The sequence below is a fragment of the Cavia porcellus genome, unplaced genomic scaffold (genome assembly GCF_034190915.1).
Source record: "Cavia porcellus strain 051 isolate PalLab524CR breed Dunkin Hartley unplaced genomic scaffold, mCavPor4.1 scaffold_31, whole genome shotgun sequence".
Taxonomy (NCBI): Eukaryota; Metazoa; Chordata; class Mammalia; order Rodentia; family Caviidae; genus Cavia; species Cavia porcellus.
This window is the reverse complement of record NW_026947514.1, coordinates 27,080,118-27,100,190: the sequence shown is the minus strand read 5'-3', so window position 1 is coordinate 27,100,190 and position 20,073 is coordinate 27,080,118. Positions and strand designations below refer to the sequence as shown.

At 39.2% G+C, this 20,073-nt stretch overlaps 1 protein-coding gene across 1 annotated transcript in view; it reads right to left on the bottom strand.

The window, feature by feature from the left end:
* Nucleotides 1-3,955: 3,955 nt before the first annotated feature.
* Nucleotides 3,956-20,073, bottom strand: part of Tmed10 (transmembrane p24 trafficking protein 10) — a 35,297-nt gene continuing 19,179 nt past the window's right edge. The window contains exons 3-5 of the mRNA XM_003472431.5: nucleotides 18,185-18,258; nucleotides 7,813-7,939; nucleotides 3,956-7,388 (exon numbers count right to left, since the gene is read on the bottom strand). Of these exons, the coding sequence (XP_003472479.1) occupies nucleotides 7,267-7,388; nucleotides 7,813-7,939; nucleotides 18,185-18,258 (323 nt within the window). The 3' untranslated portion in view covers nucleotides 3,956-7,266. The remainder of the gene's footprint in view (nucleotides 7,389-7,812; nucleotides 7,940-18,184; nucleotides 18,259-20,073) is intronic.

The window sequence follows — 20,073 nt, the reverse complement described above, 5'->3', positions numbered from 1 at the left end:
CGGTGTTTCCGGTCCAGCGAAGCTTCCCCCCGCCTTCGCTTGCCCACTTGGTTAATAATCCAGCTGCCGAGGCGTCCAGTCCCCTGGGCCTGTGAGTACAATGTGGCTTTGGGCAGGGGTTGCTCGGCGCCTGGCGGGAGTTCCGTGTAACTGAAGGGCTCCCGTAGCCCTAGATGGGACACCCCTTGGGCTCTGCATACTGAATCCCTGGCCGGGTCCCCATACTGCTTTTGAGGTCCAGAGGTCGTCCAGTGTCTTCGTGGCGTCAGGTTTATCGCAAAATGATGATTGGGGAAGCAGACCCTCTTAATATTAGCAATTTGTTTGAGGAAATATGTATAGCGATTATAGCAGAGCTATAGCAAGCTGAAATACTTGCTCCTGTCATCTCAATCTGTGGGTTCAGTTCTTTTTTCTAGGGTCAACCTAAATTCCTTCCTTCCTCTTGCAACTCCAAAAATATTGTCAGTCCTCCTAACACTCTACTTCTCTCCCTTCTCTTTTTCTACATTCAACGTTCTGTTTTCCCAGATCTTTGATTATCTGATCTGATGAAGCATTCTTTGAGCACTAGATGCAGGCACTGTATTTGGGAACAAAGAATCTGCAGTTAAGATATTCCCTGCCTGAAAGTCACCAAGAAAACTGCAATACAGTGAACAGTATTGCTTCATCAATGTGACCTTGAACAACTTTATCATCTTCAAACTTTTTTTTTCCAATTTCTAAAATTGTGGTAAGATGACCTACATCACAGCTAATGTTTGCTGAATGTTATGTTCTAAGCACTAGGCTAAAGGTTTTCCATGTATTAAGGCACTTAATCTTCACGTTACTGTATTCCTATTTTATAGAAGCTGTGATACAGAGAGACTTAAGTTAACTTGCCGGTGACACGCTAGTTAAGAGCTAGGAAGTCAAACCCAGCAACCTCTTTTCAGAGCCACGGAAGAGCAGGATTTGATGGATAAGGTCATGTGGGAAGAGCCCAGGATGCCTGTAAAGTAGAAGCAGAAGGTACAGCCTCATATGCTGACGGGGTTTGATGCTCCTGTGAGCAATGGAAAGTTGGAAATGTTTGAGCATATGACTAGTGACTATATGTCCCATTTTTATAGGGAAGTCTCAGCTTATGCCTTCTTTCAGATGCGTAATCACTAAAACCTTTCACTCAAATGCCCAACTCAAATAAAAATATGGCCACCTTAAAAAAGAAAAAAGTATGATCCTTAGGTAGATCAAATCACATTTTACAAAGAGCTCCGATGACAGTGTGGGTAACAAAGACTGGAGGGAGGGAGACCAATTAGGAGGCAATTTATATTCCAGGGAGATGCTGAGGCAGCCGAGTGTCAGTGAGTGAGGAGGTGGTTCAGATTTAAGAAGTCCACCTAGGATGACTAGCTTTGTGACTAACTGGGACATGGGGTAGGGTAAATGTAGGAGCTCAAGAAACTCACGTCTAGGTTTTTACCTTACAACAGACAGTGGAAGCAGACAGAATTGGCAGAATAGGATGAGGAGTGTGATAGGGAGTTCATATTCCTCTGGCTTCTCTGCAACCCATATAAGCATTAGGAAGACTCCTATATTTCTTTATCAGGATCCAGTATTACTGATAATAGAATAATGATGATCTGCTTATACTGTGGTTCATAGCGAATGTCTACTTATACTATCGTACTTAACTAAATCTCCAGCTCTTTTTCACATTCAGTTCAATGCTGAGTAATAAGCTCTCCCATCTTTTTCAAGTCCTGTTTCTTTCAGAATGCTTATCAATAAAATAATGGAGACTTGGTTTACTGTGTTTATTGACTCATTGATGTAAGTTTCATGAGAGTGCATTTTGCTCTTTTGTTCACTTCTAGTGCCTAGAAAAGTACTTGGATTGTAATTGGTTGTTGAGTATAGGATAGTTTTTGTCTATTTTCCTATATGTATATAATACCTTTTTAAAGCTTCAAATTGTAAGACTGATAACTACTGTTACATTTTGTTGATTTTATTCCAGGTTTTATAGTTATTTCTGAATTTTCAACCAATTAATTTACAAACACGAGTACCAACATGTGCCAGGTGCTGGGATATGAAAGCATTTCAAAATAAATATGGTTCTTATGGTCATGGAACTTAACAGTAGACATAACAGAAAGTGATAGGCAATTTTAACAGTTTGTATTAAGTGTTATTGAAGTGTAAGGTTCTAGAAAGATATTTAGAAAGAGGATTATCTTTGCAAACCACACTTGTCAGATGAAGGTTTCCTAGAAAAATCACCAGTTGTAAGTTAGTGTTGGCTAAACAATGTAGGGCAGTCATTCCAGGTAGGGAATATTTTATCTACTTCCACTAGTTAGAAGGCAATTTAAGGGTAAATATCCTATTATTCTGGAAGTTGGCTCAAACAGAACAGGTGCTCAGGTTTTATAGTGATTACTTAAAAATTCATTTTTCCATCACCTGAACAATATGGAACTAGATAGGCTTTCTATAATTTGAGTGGCCTGAAATTGTGTATTGTTCTAGTTACAATGCGTAGATATCATAAGCTTAATAGAAAACATCCTATTACATCTACAGATGTAGAGAATAGAGTGTTCTGAATGTCAAGTTCTTTGTTGTACTGGAAATAACTAAAATTAATTATCTGACTTTGAATATTCCTAAATCCAGAAATGTTACATTTATTTTAAAGGTATAACTGACTTCAAAATATATTTGATCAAAACATTTCTGGCCAAGTGTGGTGGTGAACACTTGTAAGCCCAGCATTTGGGAGGCCGAGACAGGAGAACTGCTGCAAATGTGAGGTCAGCCTGGGCTACATAAGTTCAAGGCCAGCCTGGAGCACATAGTAAGACCATGTCTCAAACAAATACTTCACCCCCCCACCAGACCCTTCCATGGTAATAAATGAATAGCAGGCTACATTATAGAAATTTCCATTGTGAAAAGCAAACTATCGGGAACCACTGAGTTAACTGTAAAGGTTAATCTACCAAAGAGTTTATACTTTCACTATCTGGTACAGCAGCCACTAGCTACATGTAACTGCTGAGCACTTATATTGTGGCTCTTCTGAATGAGGAAGTGCTGTAGCTGTAAAATGCACAGTGGATTATATTGTTAAAATTTAAATCCATCTATTTCATTTTACCTTTTTAATGTGGTCATAGAAACTTTACAATTATATATATGACTAACAGCACAGGGGACATACTGAATAATTTACCATTGGGACTACTAAATTCACTAACAATTTTTGCTGAATCCCTTCATTATTTTTGTTGTCTAAAAATAAACCTCAGTCTGAGGATAGTTTACTTGCTGAGTATGCATGAGGCTTTGGGTTCAGTCTCCAGTGCTGGGGGAGGGGGGAGAAATTAATGACAACCATTTTTGGTATTAAAATACTTAAAATACACCCAAATATTAAGAACCATTGATGAACTGGACTTGTGGTAAACTATGGATTCACTAATACATTTTGTCTATTTTTTTTTTTTTTGGAGAATGGAGATAAAGATAGGTAAGAGGCCAGCCAGTGAATGTACAAAACACTTCATGTTGACTTGCAAAGGTTTGTGGAAAAATTTTAAACTATTAAGTGAAAAGGAAAAAAATGGCCTTTACTTCCTTGGGTAGGGTTTTGAATAAATGTGATGGGCAAGCTCAAAGGGATTCTAAATTGGGAGGGATGTTTTAGGAATAGAGGGCAATTCCAATAGCAGACTTCAAAAAATTACAGTGAATGCTTGTACAGGATCCTGGTGTAAATCATAAAACTCTGAAACTTTTACTAGCTTACAAAATCTACTCATCTGCAGTAAATTCAGGACACTGTTTTCTCTCTTCACCTCGTGTCACTTGCTATACTTTAAAACTGAGACATGTGAAAAATTATTGCTAATCCAAAGAAGTACTCAAGAATAACAAAAAAATACATCTAAAATGGTTTCTGCTAGCTTTTATTTGAGAAAATTTACATGAAAACTCCCAATCCAACACTTAGAAGTACAGGTTTATACAGATAAACCTGCATGCCTCTTTCCATTAAACAAAAAATGGCTTTGACAGGGGTTCATGACAATGGTACAACAAAGTGTATCTAAGTTGTATTATTTTCATTTATATCATATAGATCATCTTAAGTACCGTGCTAAAAATGGAAGGTAGATAACATCCCTAAAGCTGACTTGCTCTCGTTCTAGCCTTATATCAAATGCAAATACTTCTTCCTTTTTTGAGAGAGGGTTTCACTATGGAGTTCAGGCTAGCCTTGAACTCACCTTGTAACCTAAGCTGGCCTCGAGGTCACAGTAATCCTGCCTCTGCTTCCCAAGTGCTGAGACTATAGGCATGCACCACCATGCCTGGCTAGAAGCAAATACTTCTACTTTTTAGACAGAAATCAAGGTTTACCATCAATTAACTTATACACAAAAAAAGCACAAATTTCCAAGTTGATATTTTTGGCATGAGAAAAAGGGAGGGAGGGACAGAGAAGCATTTAAGTTCCTTAAGTTTAGAGTCAGAATTGAAAAGGAACATTAGCAAAATACTATCTTCTTCTTGGACATTTCTCACAGGAGACCATAACTAACATTAGGTTTCATTGCTTCCAAACGTGGGGAAGGCACCAGTCAGAAACACAGGAGCCTCATGTTAGGCTAATGGCACAGACTAGCATTTCACTTGAAACATCCCAGCCTGGATCTTAAGACACAAGTTTGTTTATTCTTTTCCCTACTTGGACATATCTTCTGTCGCTTATTATACGTTAAGGAAACAGATTGTCACAACATCTGCCATGCCTATGGCAAGGCATCGATTGCCAAGTTCACAGAAGCAGTGCCTATCTCTTCTCAACAGCAGATGGCAGTGTTGCACAAGTAATGAGAAAACCATCTCCTCCACAAGGGATTTACAGGAGCCAAACCATGGAAAAAAAGGCTTTCGATTCACGGTAACTAGAACCTTAACAGAATAGCTTGAAATGTTCAGAGCATAAACCACTTCTTTCACTTTTGTACCTTTTATCCAGGTCAAAACAATAATGTCCTTTGATATTTTCAACTTTTTTTTCATTGCAAGTGATATGGGCCTAAGTTCTATAATGCTTGTCACTGCAATTACACAAGTCCTGTAACAGCAGAGTTAAAAAGATTATAGAAAGAGTAAACCCACATCTACTTTCCTGGGGGAAGTGGGAGATATTTCAGGTGATACTATTTTCCCAACTGTTTATAAACATGGTCATTTTTATTCACTTGGGGGGGGGGTAGCGCTACAGCTCAGACCCGGGGTTTGGTGCATGCTACACAACACAGCTCCACCACTGAGCCCCACCCCAGCCCCAGCCCCAGCCCAGCCCTCTTCGTTTTATAATGGTAATGGTTTCTAGGCACCTCCAAAACCTACAAGTGCTTCTTGGCTTTGCTTTCACATGTACTTTCAAGAATTTACTCCACGGCCTTCCAAGATGTCTATTTTATACTTCTCTAGACATGTCTTACTCCTCTAGACAAAATACACAAGGACAGAAATACATGAGCTACTGGCCATGCAAAAAGAGGTGCTAAATATTTTTTCTTTGTCTTTTTGAGATAGGGTCTCACATGCAGTTCAGCCTGGCCTTGAGCCTACTTTGTAGCCCAGGCTGGTCTTAAACTTGCAAAGATCCTCCAGTCTCAGCCTCTTAAGTGCTGGGATTATAGGCGTGTGTAATTTAAGAGATGGTAAATTTTATTTATTTTTCGTGAGTAGAAATTACATTACAAATCCAAACAACCACATATCTGATGGAGGATTTCTATCTAGGATATAAGAACTCTGAAAACTCAATAGTAAGGGAACAAATGATCAGTTATAAAATGGAAAAAAAGATTTCACAGAAGATCCACAGATGAAAAAGAAACACATGAAAAGATGTTCAACATCATTAACCATTAGGAAAATGCAAATTAAAACTGTGGATATTACATACTATCCAACTGGCTAAAATTTTACACAGCAGTAATGCCAAATGCTGGTAAGAATGAGGAGAAATGGATCAGGGACAGATGGCTATTGGAAATATAAAATGGTATAACTAATAGGGGAGTTTCGTATAAAACTAGTAACACACAACCCAGCAACTGCCCTTTTGAGCATTTATCCCAGAGAAATGAAAATTTATGTTTACATAAAACCTATACACAAATGTTCACAAAAGCTTTATTAGGAAGGGCCCCAAACTGAAAACAAACCATATGTCCTTTAGTGGGTAAATGGTTAAACTAGTACATCCACAACCATGGAATATTACTCAGCAATAAAATGGAACAAAGTATCAATACATGCCACAACTTGGATAAATTTCATGGGAATTATGCTGAATGAAAAATGTCAATCTCAAAAGGTCATATTCTATATGATTCTACTTATGTAACATTTTTTGAATGACAAAAGTACAGAGATAGCAGATTCACAGTTGGCAGAGGCTGGGGAAAGGGACGGCATAGGGAGGTAGGTGGCTGTAGGTGTATGAGGGGCAGCATGGGGGATTGATGTGATAGAATTGTACTGTCTCTTGTGATGGTCATATGAATCTACACATGATGAAATTGCATAGAACTAAATATACACACATGAACAAAGCCCAAGCAGTTGAGCACAAATATTTTCAATCTAAAATGAAATTTTCTTTAAGAGCTTATTTGTAGTTCAAACCTGCCTTTTATGAGGTCTCATATCCATTCAAGAGACATAGAATTATGAAAATTATCACCAGAAGCTATGTAAACATTTCAGCTAAGGGTGAAGACAAAGTTCAGGGTGTTTTCACAAGAAAACCCAAAGATGACAGTCAGTATGAAACAAGTTCAATGTGGTCATACAAATCTTGGTAAAAGAACTAGAGTGAAAGCCCAAGCTGGTGAGCCAGTGGGAGGAGGAAAGCAAATGGTTTAAACTGATCATGTGAGGAAACCCAGGACGAATGCTGGCTTTGGCATTATCTAGGTAACCTCTCTTTTTTGTCATAGGTGACTCTAATAATAGTCTTATTGTTGCAAAACCAATTCAAATCCTACCAAGTAAAAAGAAGTCCCTTATTGACTTTTGGGTGCAGGTGGTGCTCCTGTCCTCCCAACCAGGAGATCAGTTCTGGCAAGAAAGCACCAACGTGCCTTGATGGTGCTGCAGGTAGGAGGCCCTGGGACAGGCACGTTCCAGCGGATGTTCTGCTGGCTGGGATTCCAGTGGGGAGGGGACTGTGCCTCATTACTCAATCAACTTCTTGGCCTTGAAGAAGCGACGCAGGTAAAAGACTTGCCAAGTGGCTAGTCCGATGAGGCAGAACATTGAAAAGATACTGAAGTACAGGACCCGGGTGTTCGTGGACTCTAAAAAACAAAAGCATTGTAAGGGTAATGAAGTAGCTTCTGTAGCTGGCTACATAATAGTCCAAGGAAAAGCAATTAATTAACATTAGGTCTGAGAAGAGGGTTTCAGGCAAAAAAAAAAAAAAAAAAAAAGAAAAAAACCAATTGATAAATGTTAAAAATTACAAAGATTAATGCTATCAATTCGATATACCATAAGCCAACTGTTAATCCGCCAACTGCGTATCAAAGAATAAAATTCTACTCCTCTCAAAGTCAAACAATCCTGATTTATCTTTTAGTAGCAATAGTACTAAAGCATATGATTTTCCTTTGGTATATCCCGTATTTACAGAACTGAGAAAAGGGCAGCCCCAGAATTCCAGGACTGGGGACTCTCCTTTCTGGGCCACTTATTTAGAAAGAAGAGGTGCCTTCCTCTCACCATTGGTATCGCGCATCTCCTCCTCTCGCTTCTTCATGTAGGCAAAATCATTGACGATGGATTCAGAAAGGTCTTCTAGGCGTCGCAGTTCCACCTCTAATGGTTTGAGCTTCTCCACTTTTGCAATCTGGAAAAGAAAGGAATTAGGAATCCACTGTCTTTGAGACAGGGTCTTGCCATGTAGTTCAAGCTGGTCTTGAGCTCACTTTATAGCCCAGGTTGGTCTCAAATTTGCAAGGATCTTCCTGCCTCAGCCTCCCAAGTACTGGGGTTACAGGCATCACCACCACGCCCAGGCTTTTAGATCAAATCTAGTTATAGAAAACAACTATTTCCAATAGTACACAGGAATGAGAAAACATGGTTACAAAATTAACGTCATAACTCAAAATATAAAATTAGAGAGTCTGGTTTGTTCATATAAATCCCACAATCTTAAGGTTTATATGAGAGCTCAGAGACAAGATAAGCCTTGGATTTGCTCAAAATATGGCACTGCTTTCCAGTTTTGTTTTTTCTTTAAATAATGATAACCAGGGTGGACATGATGATGCACACCTGTAATCCCAGCACTTGGGAGAGTGAGACAGATCACAAGTTCAATGCCAATCTGAGCCACATAGTAAGCTCAAAGCCAGCCTGAACTATAGAGTCAGACCCTGTCAAAAAAAAAAGTTATTAAAAGAAATCTCCCCCAGCACTTGGAAGGCTGAGGAAAGAGGATCAGTGCAAGTCCAAGACCAGCCTGGGCCACAAAGTGAGCCCAATGCCAGCTTGAACACATACGTGAGACTCTGTCTCAAAAAAAAAAAAAAAGCCAATAAATAAATAAATAAACATAAAAGAAATTTCCCATTTTTCCTATAGGTTAATGAATGAACGATGAAAGCCTAACTAGAAGAATATCATATAAGCGAGGATTTCATTAGTCTGTTTTTTCTGTTGACCTTGGCTTATGATTCACTTATTTATTTTTTGAGACAGGGTCTTACTATGTAGCCTAGGATGTCGTGGCACTTACCGACTATCTTGCCTCAGCCTCCCACTACCATGGCTGGCTCTTATCCTCTCCCCAGTCCTATACCGGGTCTTACTGTGTTGTTCAGCTTGGCCTGAAGCCCTGGTCTCAAGCAATCCTCCCTTACCACGCTGGGACTACAGATGTATGCTGTGCTTGGCTCATGACCTGCTTTAAAAAGAGACAAACTAGAAGGGCTTTTCCGATTTGAAAACTCTTATATACCTATGGCTCTTTTTTCCACATAGGGAACTCTTCAATATTCTGCCTCTAATTGATTCCTTACTTACTGTTCATTAGCCACAACTTTTTCATCTTTTTAGTTCAATTCCCTGTCCTTGTTCTTTCTACTAAGTGTTAACAGTGGTTAACAAGGGATAAATGGGAAGATTTCAGGGAGAGTTTCTGTTCTCTATGCCTGTCTTCTGCAATGAGTCTGACAAATGAGATAAATATTATTTAAAATAAAACTAGAAACATCTATCAAGCTAGAGATAGAAAAACTGAGTGTATAAAATATATAAAAATGTGATGGGTTGGAGGTGTAGCTCAGTGGTAGAACGTTTGCCAGCCATCTATGCAAGGCCCTGGATTCAAACTCCAGTGCCACAAAAACATGCAAACAAAACAGTGTGACGAATCCGTGATGACAGACATCTAACTTTTCTTATACTTTCTTTCATCTGTGCGGCGCTGGCTAGAGTTAATGGGGCTGGCAGCTGCAGGGCAGCTCATTTGGATAAAAGATTTGGTGAGTGGCAAATGCATTAAAGCTAACTTTCCTAGCTAAATGCTCAAATGCCAGGTTTTAACCTAGAGTCTGTATTGGTTGTTAGATTTCATAGAGAGCTGAAGAGAAAAAAGCTCCTCATGAAAAGATAGCAACATAAGAAGTACATATAAAGCTGAACCTTAGTCTATTTAACTTCCCTCCTGCTCTTACTTCCTCCTCCAAAACTTCCTGAATGAGATAGACTAACATTAACCGCATGAAACTTCTTAGACATAAACCATTTAAGGTTCCCTAAATTAGAAATAGAAACTTGTAAAAGGAACTGGAAGTGAAACTATGTCTGCGCCTCTGCCAGCTGTGGGAGAGTGGATATATACATTATATACATTTATATAATTAATATGCATCTTTTTTTTGCCAAAAAGCATAATGGAATTAAACTTGCAATTGGCAGTGGACTTTGCAGGGTATAGCCTAAAACACTCATTCCCAAACCTTTATGGTGTTTATCTTTTAGCTGCTTAAGTGTATGTTCTCCTACTAAAACATTGTACAATTCAGAAGCAAAGAGAATAAAAGCCAAAAGTCTGCCTTCACATTATCTCAGTTCCCAAATTTCTACATTCCTTTTCAGAGGTAACTATGGCTATGAACTTAGTATATATATTTCCAGACCCTTTAGAAGATATCCACTATTTATACTTTTGCATGTAAGTATACATATAAAATAAGCTAAATCTATACTGAATCTCATCCTTTCTTTAGAAGTTATTATAAGATATAAGAATAAGATTCTTATTAGGGGGACAAAGGTCTCATTTCCTAAAATGCACTTTTGCCCAATTACTGGTTTGCTCTTGATATTAATTTAAAATCTAGAAAACATAAAAGAAACCCTGAGGAACTAAAACAATACTGAAAACTTGCCATTAACCATGTAACGTGTTGTAGATTCTGATAAATAAGAGCCATGGATATTTATGTTTAAATCTAGAATTCAAAATAATATTTTGAAGGAATCAAGGAACAAAAGCTGTTTAGTTAAGCCATTTGGCAACCAAATGGTATTAAGGAAAGCAATTCTGCCTTCTGTCATGTGAGGAGAGAGCAAGAGGGCACAGTCAAGGGCCAAGAGTTTAGCTCAGTGACATAAGTGCCTGCTTGGCAAGCACGAGGTCATGAGTTCGATCCCTGGTTCAAAAAAAGAAGGCTTGGTCTGCAAGGCAGAGATGCCTATGATTACCAGATATAACCAGGCTGCATGCACTCTCACCCTGAACTCCTTAGCCATCACAATTTACTTGGAACAAGGCCAAAAAAAAAAAAAAAAAGTTTTGTCTATAAGAAAAAGGTGTAGAAGAATTTATAACTGTAACAATTTTAGTTATAAAAGGAAAATATTATACTGAATTGAACACTGACAAACCAGGCATACGTAAAACGATAGTATGTGACAGACTGCAAAAAGAAAAAAGCACAAATCAAATTAACAAGTGTGTGCCTATAATCCTAACACTTAGGAGGCTGAGGCAGGAGGACTAGGTGAGTTTTTAAGGTCAGCCTGACCTACAGAGACTGACCTTGTCTCAAAAACAAAAATAAAACAAAAACACAACCAAACAAACCAAGTGGCTTTTCACTGCAAGAAAAATATGGTTTAAACAACTTAAAAATATTATGTGTGTGCTTCTTCTGTGTGAGGCCTGGCAATCAAACCCTGACCCCTGCACAAGCGAGGCAGACCCTATGCCACTGAGCTACGTATAGCAGCCCCTTTTTGTTTTTATTAATAGAACAACAGATGTTTGGGTACTTTTGCCAGTACTGGAGATTGAACCTAGGCCTTCACATTGAACGATACCCCCAGCCCTTTTTAAATTTTGAGATAGGGTTTTGCTAAGTCATTTAATTACCCAGCTTAAACTTGGAACCTTCTTGCCACAGCCTCCCAGGGTGCTGGGATTATAGTTATGTGCCACAAAGACTGGCTAATAATGTTTTTCCGAGTGCTATGTATAAGGTACCAATCTAAATTACCATGTTAAATTCACTGCCTGGCTGGGTATTGTGGCACATATCTGTAATCTCAGCACTTGGGAGGCTGAGGCAGGAGGATCACTGTGAGTTCAAACCCAGCCTGGACTACATAGTGAGACTCTTGTCTCAAAAAAAAAAAAAAAAAAAAAGAAAAGAAAAGAAAACAAAGTATACTGTTTGGTAGAGAGGTTCACATATTAGGATATAACTATGATCTAATTTCTAAAATGATATGCATTAAAAGCAGAATAGAAAGCTAAGCATGGTGGTGCATGCTGAGGGAGAAGGACCACAAGATGAAGGGCAGTCTTGGCAACTTAGTAAGATCCTATGTCAAAATAAAGTGCAAGGGCCTGGGGATGTAGGTCAGTGATGGAGCAGCTGCCGCGCATGTATGAGGCCCTGGGTTCAATTTCCAGTATCAGGAAAAAAAGCTGAATGGAAGGAAAGCAGTGAGAGACTGATTACAGGTAGACAAATGAAGGAAAGCTTAACAGAAAAGGTTGAGGAGCTAGGTCTCAGGAGCGGGAGAGGGCTTGGAGTGGGTAGGAGAGAAGGGCAAGGAAGTTATTTCTCAGAAATAAGCAATAACTTCCTAAGATCTTAGACCGTAGTACAGCTGGGACTGAAACCCAAGTCTACCTGAGTATGTATTTCATTTGGCAGATACTAGCAACTTGATGAAGCCAGGCATGATGGCTTGCACTTGTAATTCCAGCATATCAGGAGGCTAAAACGAAGAGGTCTTAATAAGACTCCACTCAAAAAAGAAAAAAAAAATTGATGAAGAAAAAAAAGATGACTGCACTAAGGTTTTCTTGAATTAGAAGCAAAGCAAACAAGTAATACTAGGTTACAAGGATGAACTTAAATTTCCCACTAGTATTACTTCATTTTTAAAGGCAACTGAGCAAAAATTTTAAACAAATCATGGTAAGTATTCTCACGAAGACTCTTCAATTGCATAGGACTAAGCAGTCAATGAATATCAAGACTATTATAGTCAGTACAAAAAGTTAAAACCTTAATATCAAAATTCCCACTGTTATTAAGCTCTTCTTAGCATTTGATTAAATGCTCAGAGTACCTGTAAAGAACACTAAATTACACACTTCACAGAGGCAAACTGGTATTTCCCTAGCCTGCTTTTCTCTTCCATAGCTGGGAGCATAAGGCAGGCTTTGCCAACAGCTTGATAAGCAGGACATATGACGGCATATTCCATAGGTTCTCCACTTGGGGGCAGTACTACTCGTAGGTTGCACGTGGCCACTAATAAAAGGATGTTAGGAGCTGAAAGGGACTGCATTTTGCAACACACTCCTCATGCTACAAAAGAGGAAACTCAAAGTTCCGCGACACCATTCAGTCCTTCAGGTGGCAGACCAAGATCGGCAGCACCCTGCTCTCTGGCTCCCTGTCCAGATGACCAAAGCACTCATCAAAACTACAAAGCTTTGCTGTAAAACACAAGAACACGATCCCGGACTTCCAGAAGCACACATACTCCCTGCACCACATTTTTCAGGCTGTAACCATGAAGGACCTGCAACCATTTCTGTCCATTCTGAGTTCCTCTTCCTTAAAGCATTATGATTATGCCACACAATTAACAATTATTCATTGTTATATTAATAAACTGTTAAAATTTTAACTGACCTGTTCCCATTGTTTTCAAAGACAAGTTTCTTCTAAGTAAGTGCCGCTGGCCTCCTGAAGCAAGTGCTTCTTGCATGTTAAGAGCATCACAGAGTTTTATTGGATCATTGAACAGAACTGTTTGCAGTACCATTGTTGGAATGTCCACTCTACAAGCTTTAATTTTGTGACTTGAACAATTATTTCTAAGATGGCAATATGTAATCCATTAACTAGTGATTTCCTACTGCGCATTTTTTATTCTGTAAATCTGTATAACTTGTACCCCTTCACTGTTTTTTTTTCTTTCTTTTCTTTTCTCCTTAAATAAATAAAACAAACAAACAAAAAAAAAAAGAGCACACCATGTTTATTTTCATTCACCACTCATCTGCATGAGGCCCACTACACAGGACAAAGCCCTTTACCACAATCCCTGTAACTCTCACATGTGAGAACAGCTTAGAAAAGCCCTGCATAGGGGCTGGGGTTTTAGCTCAGCGGCATAAGCGCCTGCCTTGCAAGCAGGCAGTCATGAGTTTGATCCCTGGTACCGATAAAAACAACGAAAAAGACAAAAAAAAAAAAAAGAAAATCCCTGTATAATGCCTCAAAACTACCAATAGCCCACAGTTTGCCTAAACCATATCCAAGTCTGCCACTCTAATAATCTGGATTCAAAGAGCTGACATACATGTAACTACCAAGGAAAGGTATTAACTCTCCAAAAAATTGCTTCCTAAAACACAAGTGAGAATCTGGCTTCTACAGAATCTCTATTAGATTCTTCTCCTTGGTGGAGCCTCAAGATCCACGTGAGGTCAGGCGTGATTGTACATACTTTTAATTCCAGCACTCTGGGAGGCTGAGGCAGGAGAACCATCATAAGTTCTAGGCCTAAGCCACATAGTGAGTTCAAGATCAGCCTGAATTATATAGCAAGACCCTGTCTCCAAAAAAAAGGGGTGAGTGGGGGTGGGGGCTGGGGATGTAGTTCAGTGCAAAGGCTCTGGATTCACTCTCCTACCACAAAAGCAAATGAACAAAAAACATGGCAAGATTCTGAAAGCAAGCCAAATTTAATCAAATTAGTTTACTGTCTCCATATTCTCCACCACAGCCTCCACAAATTTCAAACATGGCAAGAAATGTAGACCACCTAGTCTAACACAAAGTAGAGACAACTGAAAGACAGTCAAGGACAAACTCACTTGCTCCTGGTAGCAAAGGAGACTTGAATCATAGGTCTAGTCACAAGAGCTCAAAAAGTCCAGATAATACTGCCAAGCCTAGGGCTACAGGAAATTTTTAAAGACCCTATTTATTCTGTCATAGACATTTGATAGTTTTCACAATGGGCAGAAGAAAACAAGCTGAAATCACTGGACTGACCAGCTAGGTGTTAGGTGCCTTACTCATGTGCTTTCACTCAACTTATGTCAAGAAAAGGATTCCAGATCTTGTGTACAGAAGCAGAGTTTCTCCTTTTGGGGGACATTCGGTAAAAAAGAACTTTTGGGAAGTCTTCAGCTAAGGCTCCAATCAGTGCTGTGTTCTGGTGTATGTGTTGACAGCAAATGACTGGCTACTCGCCCCAGACAAAACAGCACTTACGGAGCCAGGGATATAGCTCAGTGGTACAGCACCTGCCTGAGGTCCTGAGTTTGATTCCCGGTACCCACAAAAATCAAAACAAAAAACCAATAGGACTTATGATGAAAATGATGACCAACATCCACAGCAAAAAGGGACACACACAGCTCAAGAGTCAGAGGATGTATCAGAGAGCTCTTTTAGGGAACTCTCACTGCCTCCATTTTCCAAATGCACAGTGAGTCCCTACTGAAGCTATTCCAGTTCACAGTGCTCAAAGTAAGAAAAAATGGCTTCATTCACATACTCAGTCTGGAAGATGAAGGCCCCTCTTCTGAGGGGCAACAGCAAGAAAATGGTCAGAAATATTACAACATAACACGAAGAATTAAAAATGTTTTATTTCTGAGGGTATAAGCATTGTTCCTCATACTCATTAGTGAAATAAATAAGACACACGTATAAATATCCTATTGTTTCATCAGTGTGACAAGCTGACAGAAAAAACATGTATATGTATATAAATATATGTAGGTATACATATATAAAATAGTTAAGATAGTTATACTACTGATTTCTTTGAGTTTGCTGAAGAGAAAAGGATTTGTGCTGGTATTGTTTGGACAATTGAAGGCAGATGCCTAGTGCTCTGGGTGAATGATTTGGGGATGACAACGTGCAATGTATGTACCATTGTTGCCCCAATTGATGGGTTTTGATATTATGTTGTTGTTTTTTCCCTTTTCTTTTTATCCTTAAATAAAATGGACTTTAAACAACAATAACAAAAAACATCGTTCTTCCTTTAGGAATTCAAAGTATAAGATTTTATGCTTCTGGGTAATGTGGCAAGCATTTTGTCTTTCAATTAATAGTTCTGGGCTAGGGATTAGCTCAGCATCATAAGCGCCTGCCTAGCAAGAGCAAAGTTCTGAGTTCAATTTCAGGTATCAAAAAAAAAAAAAAAAAAAAAAAAAAAGCCTCCAAATAATAGCTCACATTTGTATTGTGTTTATATAGCAGTTTCACATGTTAACTAACTAACATTTAGATAGGTAATGTGGTATTCCATCCAGATATTAAGACACTGATTACTACTGAATTTTACAGGACCACAGGTGATTTCAGGATTATGAGTCCACATGTATGAGGGACGGATGTGTTGGATATGAAGAAATTAAATGTTTTTCCTTCCTAAATCTTAATCGATACTGATGCCAACGGGACCAAATTCTTTGAGGATAAATCCATTATCTCAAGGGCCTAAAATTAAATGCCTTAAAAACTCAACATATGCACGATACTCTCTGGCAGTTAAACAGAGAAAACAGTGCCTCCCATGTTCTTGTCATAGCCATTATTAGGCCAGGGACAATTAGCCAAGGTTCAAGAGTCCAGTCTCAGACTGAGAAAGGATTCTCTTTGGCCTGTGTCACAGCCTGTTCTCCTCTGCCTCAGTCTGGTATGGTGTTTGGGGGCTGGGAGTGGGGTCATTAAGGAAAGCTGTGAGGAGCAGTCTGTGGTGGTTAAGAAGCAGAACCTTGGAGCTGTGTTGTAACTACGTACGTAAAGAAAGGGTTAGGACGTGCCAGACATCCAAAGCAGGAAACAGGCAAAGGAAGCAGTGTGGTTTCCTTTCTGCTAGGGATTCCCCTCTGGGGTTAAGCAGAAGGTCAAAAAAAGATAAAGCCCCTTTCTCAAAGCCCAAAATTCCAGGAAGTATAGGGGTCTAAAATATGATATGGCAGTGGTGTTCACATTATTCTTTATGGAAAGCCCTGTTTTCAAGAGCAAAACCTAGGTCTCAAGGCTAACAGGGCATTGGTGCCTGTTATTTAATAAATATCCCTTAATAATAGTCAACCACATTGGACAACAAAGTTACAGTGGGTAAAACTTACACAGTAGGACAATGAATACTTGCATAGAAAATGGTTCATGGTTGGGAATGGCGGTAGTAATAAAAAAAGAAAATCATTTACTTATTCTCATTTCTCACATAACTACAACTTTTTTTAGTGTTTTACACCTTAACATATATCTTCTTATTTGACTATAATTAAGATTGTTCGCATCATGAAGGTTTAGAGAGATTCTTCAAACCCTTACATTTATCAAATAGAGATGCTCTCCTGCTTTCTTTTAACTAAACTGGCCTGGAGATTCAAGCAATTCAAAGTCTCCACCAGGAATCATCCTCCATTCATTTATTATTATTTGCTCCTTTTTATCACCTCCCAATACTTTGGTTTCATTTGATTGAATACTTGAACCAGGAAAAAGAGGAAAGACCCAAAGAGCAGTAACTACTGTATTACTACTTCCTATTGCAGAGATAACCACTTTCCAATCGTCTTCCATTTTAGAAAAATACTCGCTTCTAAAGTCCCCAAAGACACAGCAACCTCTCGTTTCATTGTTCCTAGAAAATTCTCCTCAATCACTTAAAACAACTTTCCCTCATTTATCTAGTTTGCATTTCCTGTACCCCATCTCTTTTTCATGTCCTCAGATATTGGTTGGCTGGATTAAAAACTTAACTTTTTGTAAACGTTGATTCAATTGTTCTTGTGGGTTTTCAAAGGTGCTCTTTATTTGAAGAACCATCCTGTGCTGTCCTCAAGTCTCTCTTGTAGAGGTGAAAAATGCGCAGGCTAGGCTGCAGCTCACTGGAAAGCATTTTTCTAACACAGGTGAGCTCTGGGTTAGATTCCTAGCATACCCTTCTCCTTAGCACCTGCACTCCTCCACTTCACTGTCAGTGAAATCAGTAACATTATGTATGACTCCATGTACTCCCCATCAGTATCCAATCTCTATTCAATAGCACCATCGCCAGTATCTTGCAGCTTCTTCCTCTATCCTGTCCTTGTCTTTAAAGTCTGAAATTATTTTAATTAAAAGCTTTTTTTTATATTGTTGTTTCTCAAAGATATCACAGTTGCTGAGGACTGAACAGCATCTGAGTCCATGGCAAGCTATCAGTTCTGGGGGAAAAAAATCTTAGGAATTAAAAACAAGTCACTTTCTTAACTTGGTTGTTAACACATAACAGATTCCCAGCTTTTAAAAAGTGTAACTGTTGCTATCTGGTTTCTGCCTTAAAGAGAGTGAAGGCATGTGCTGACAGACAATTGTACAGGACAGCTGGTTCAGTCCTCTGCTGGCTGACAGCATAGCCAGAATTACTGTTCAAGGCTAATAACAACTTTCGGTATCAGTAAGATCATCGCTGGTTGTCACGTGACTGACGAGAAACCCAGTCTCCAGGGCAAAGCACAGGCAGTGGCCTGAAGAGAAATTTCACACAGAAGAGTGGCCACTGCCTCCCCTGCTACCAGGGCAGCACATACCTCTTCATAATTTTTTGCCTCTACTCCATGTTTCATGTCTAGGATCACGAGTTGGTCAGGTATCCGCCCCGTGCCTGAGAAAGAAATCAAAAGATTCATTGTGTAGAATATTTAACATTCCGGGAAATCATCCGCCCACCCTTCCTTTCACTAGCTCTATCTTCTTGATAGAGGGAAAACAGCCACAACTCCTCCCCCTACTCAGCTGCAGAAAATTCCTGGCTCTGGCTAAAATCATAAATACTCCTGACAAAGCCGCTATCTGTGTGGGGTGCCAGAAAACGGCAAGGACATACTGCTGCCAAGGATCTCTGAGCAGGCAGGACATAAGACGTTGTAACCAGCTACAGAGACAGAGAATCAAGCAGGAAACAGACAGGCTCACTGGTCAGGGAAATAAAATTCCAAGGCCCAACTAAGTGAAAATGTACATTTCCACATCTGAAGAGTGGCTCCTGTCCAACTGAGAGGCAACTCAGTTAGGATTACTGGGTAGAGGCTAAACTGGCTTTATTTACCATAAACCTGAGTGCTGGAAAAACACAGCTTTTATCAATTATTCTACTTTAATTCAATTATTTTGATCAATGTAAGGCCTATTTCAAAGGCCAACAAAATCTTATAGGGCTATTCCCATGAAACACTTATAAAACTGAAAAAGCTCAAGGAAAACAATTTTATGGTAACAGTATAATTCTCAGGACTGCTTCTTAGAAAAATGTCTATTTAGTTTTTGTTTTGTTTTGTTCTGAGATAGAGTTGGCCTTGAACTCAATACGTATGTGGCAAACCTCCTGCCTCAGATTCCTTAGAACTGGGATTACAGAGGGGTACACCACACCTGGCAGAAAAAATGTCTATTTGGGATAAGAGAGTCAGCAATGCAACATTCATATTAGAAAAATTAATCTGATTCAGCTTGATCAAAAATAATTCTAGTCTTAAATCACTATGTAGGAGAAAGAGAGACTCAATTTGCCCCCGAAAACCCCTCAGCTTCAATTCCGAGGATTTAACTTATTTATAAGATAAAAAGTATCTGCACCAAATCACAAGTTTTGGGAAATACAGTATCAGGTAAGCACAGGGTTTCTTGAAAACATAATCCAGAGAATGATACTGTACTCTCTGCTACCTGAGAGACATCACTGTTTTCTGAAATGGACAAAACTCAACTCAGAAACTACTAATTGAAGGCCAGGCCTGGTGGTGCAGGCTTGTAATCTCAGCTACTCCAAAGGCTAAGGCAGGAAAATTGCAAGTTTCAAGGCCAGCCAAAGCAATTTAGGGAGACCCTGCCTCAATCCATCAATCCAGTCAATAAATGTATATACTTTTTTTTGTAAGGAAGAGGTATTGGAGATGTAGCTCAGCAGCAGAATACTTGTTCAGTGAGTGTGAGGCTCTGTGTTCACTTTCCAGCGCATAATAAACAAAACTACTCACTGGAAACTCACTGGAAAATAGAACTGAGCTGGAGTCTTTTAAAACATACAATCTCCCCCTTCAAATAATTTGATGAGACTTAAGACATGCATACACGTAACTGTTACAGTGAAAATTCAAAGCATTATAAAAAATTTGGGGGTGGTACTGAAGATCAAACCTAGGGTCTCCCTCATGTTGGTCTCGAACTTGCTGTGATCATCCTGCCTTAGCCTCCCACTGGAATTACACTGTTCCCACCTAGAAAGGTCAAATTTAAAGCAAGAGAATTAAGACTACATATGTAGCCGTGGATTTAGCTCAGCGGCGTAAGTGCCTGCCTGGCAAGTGTGCGGTCATGAGTTCTATCCCTGGTGCAAAAAAAACCCAAAAAACAAAACTACATATGTAAGATTAGGAACAGACTAAAATAAGTCACAGATACCTCCCAAATATTAAACAAG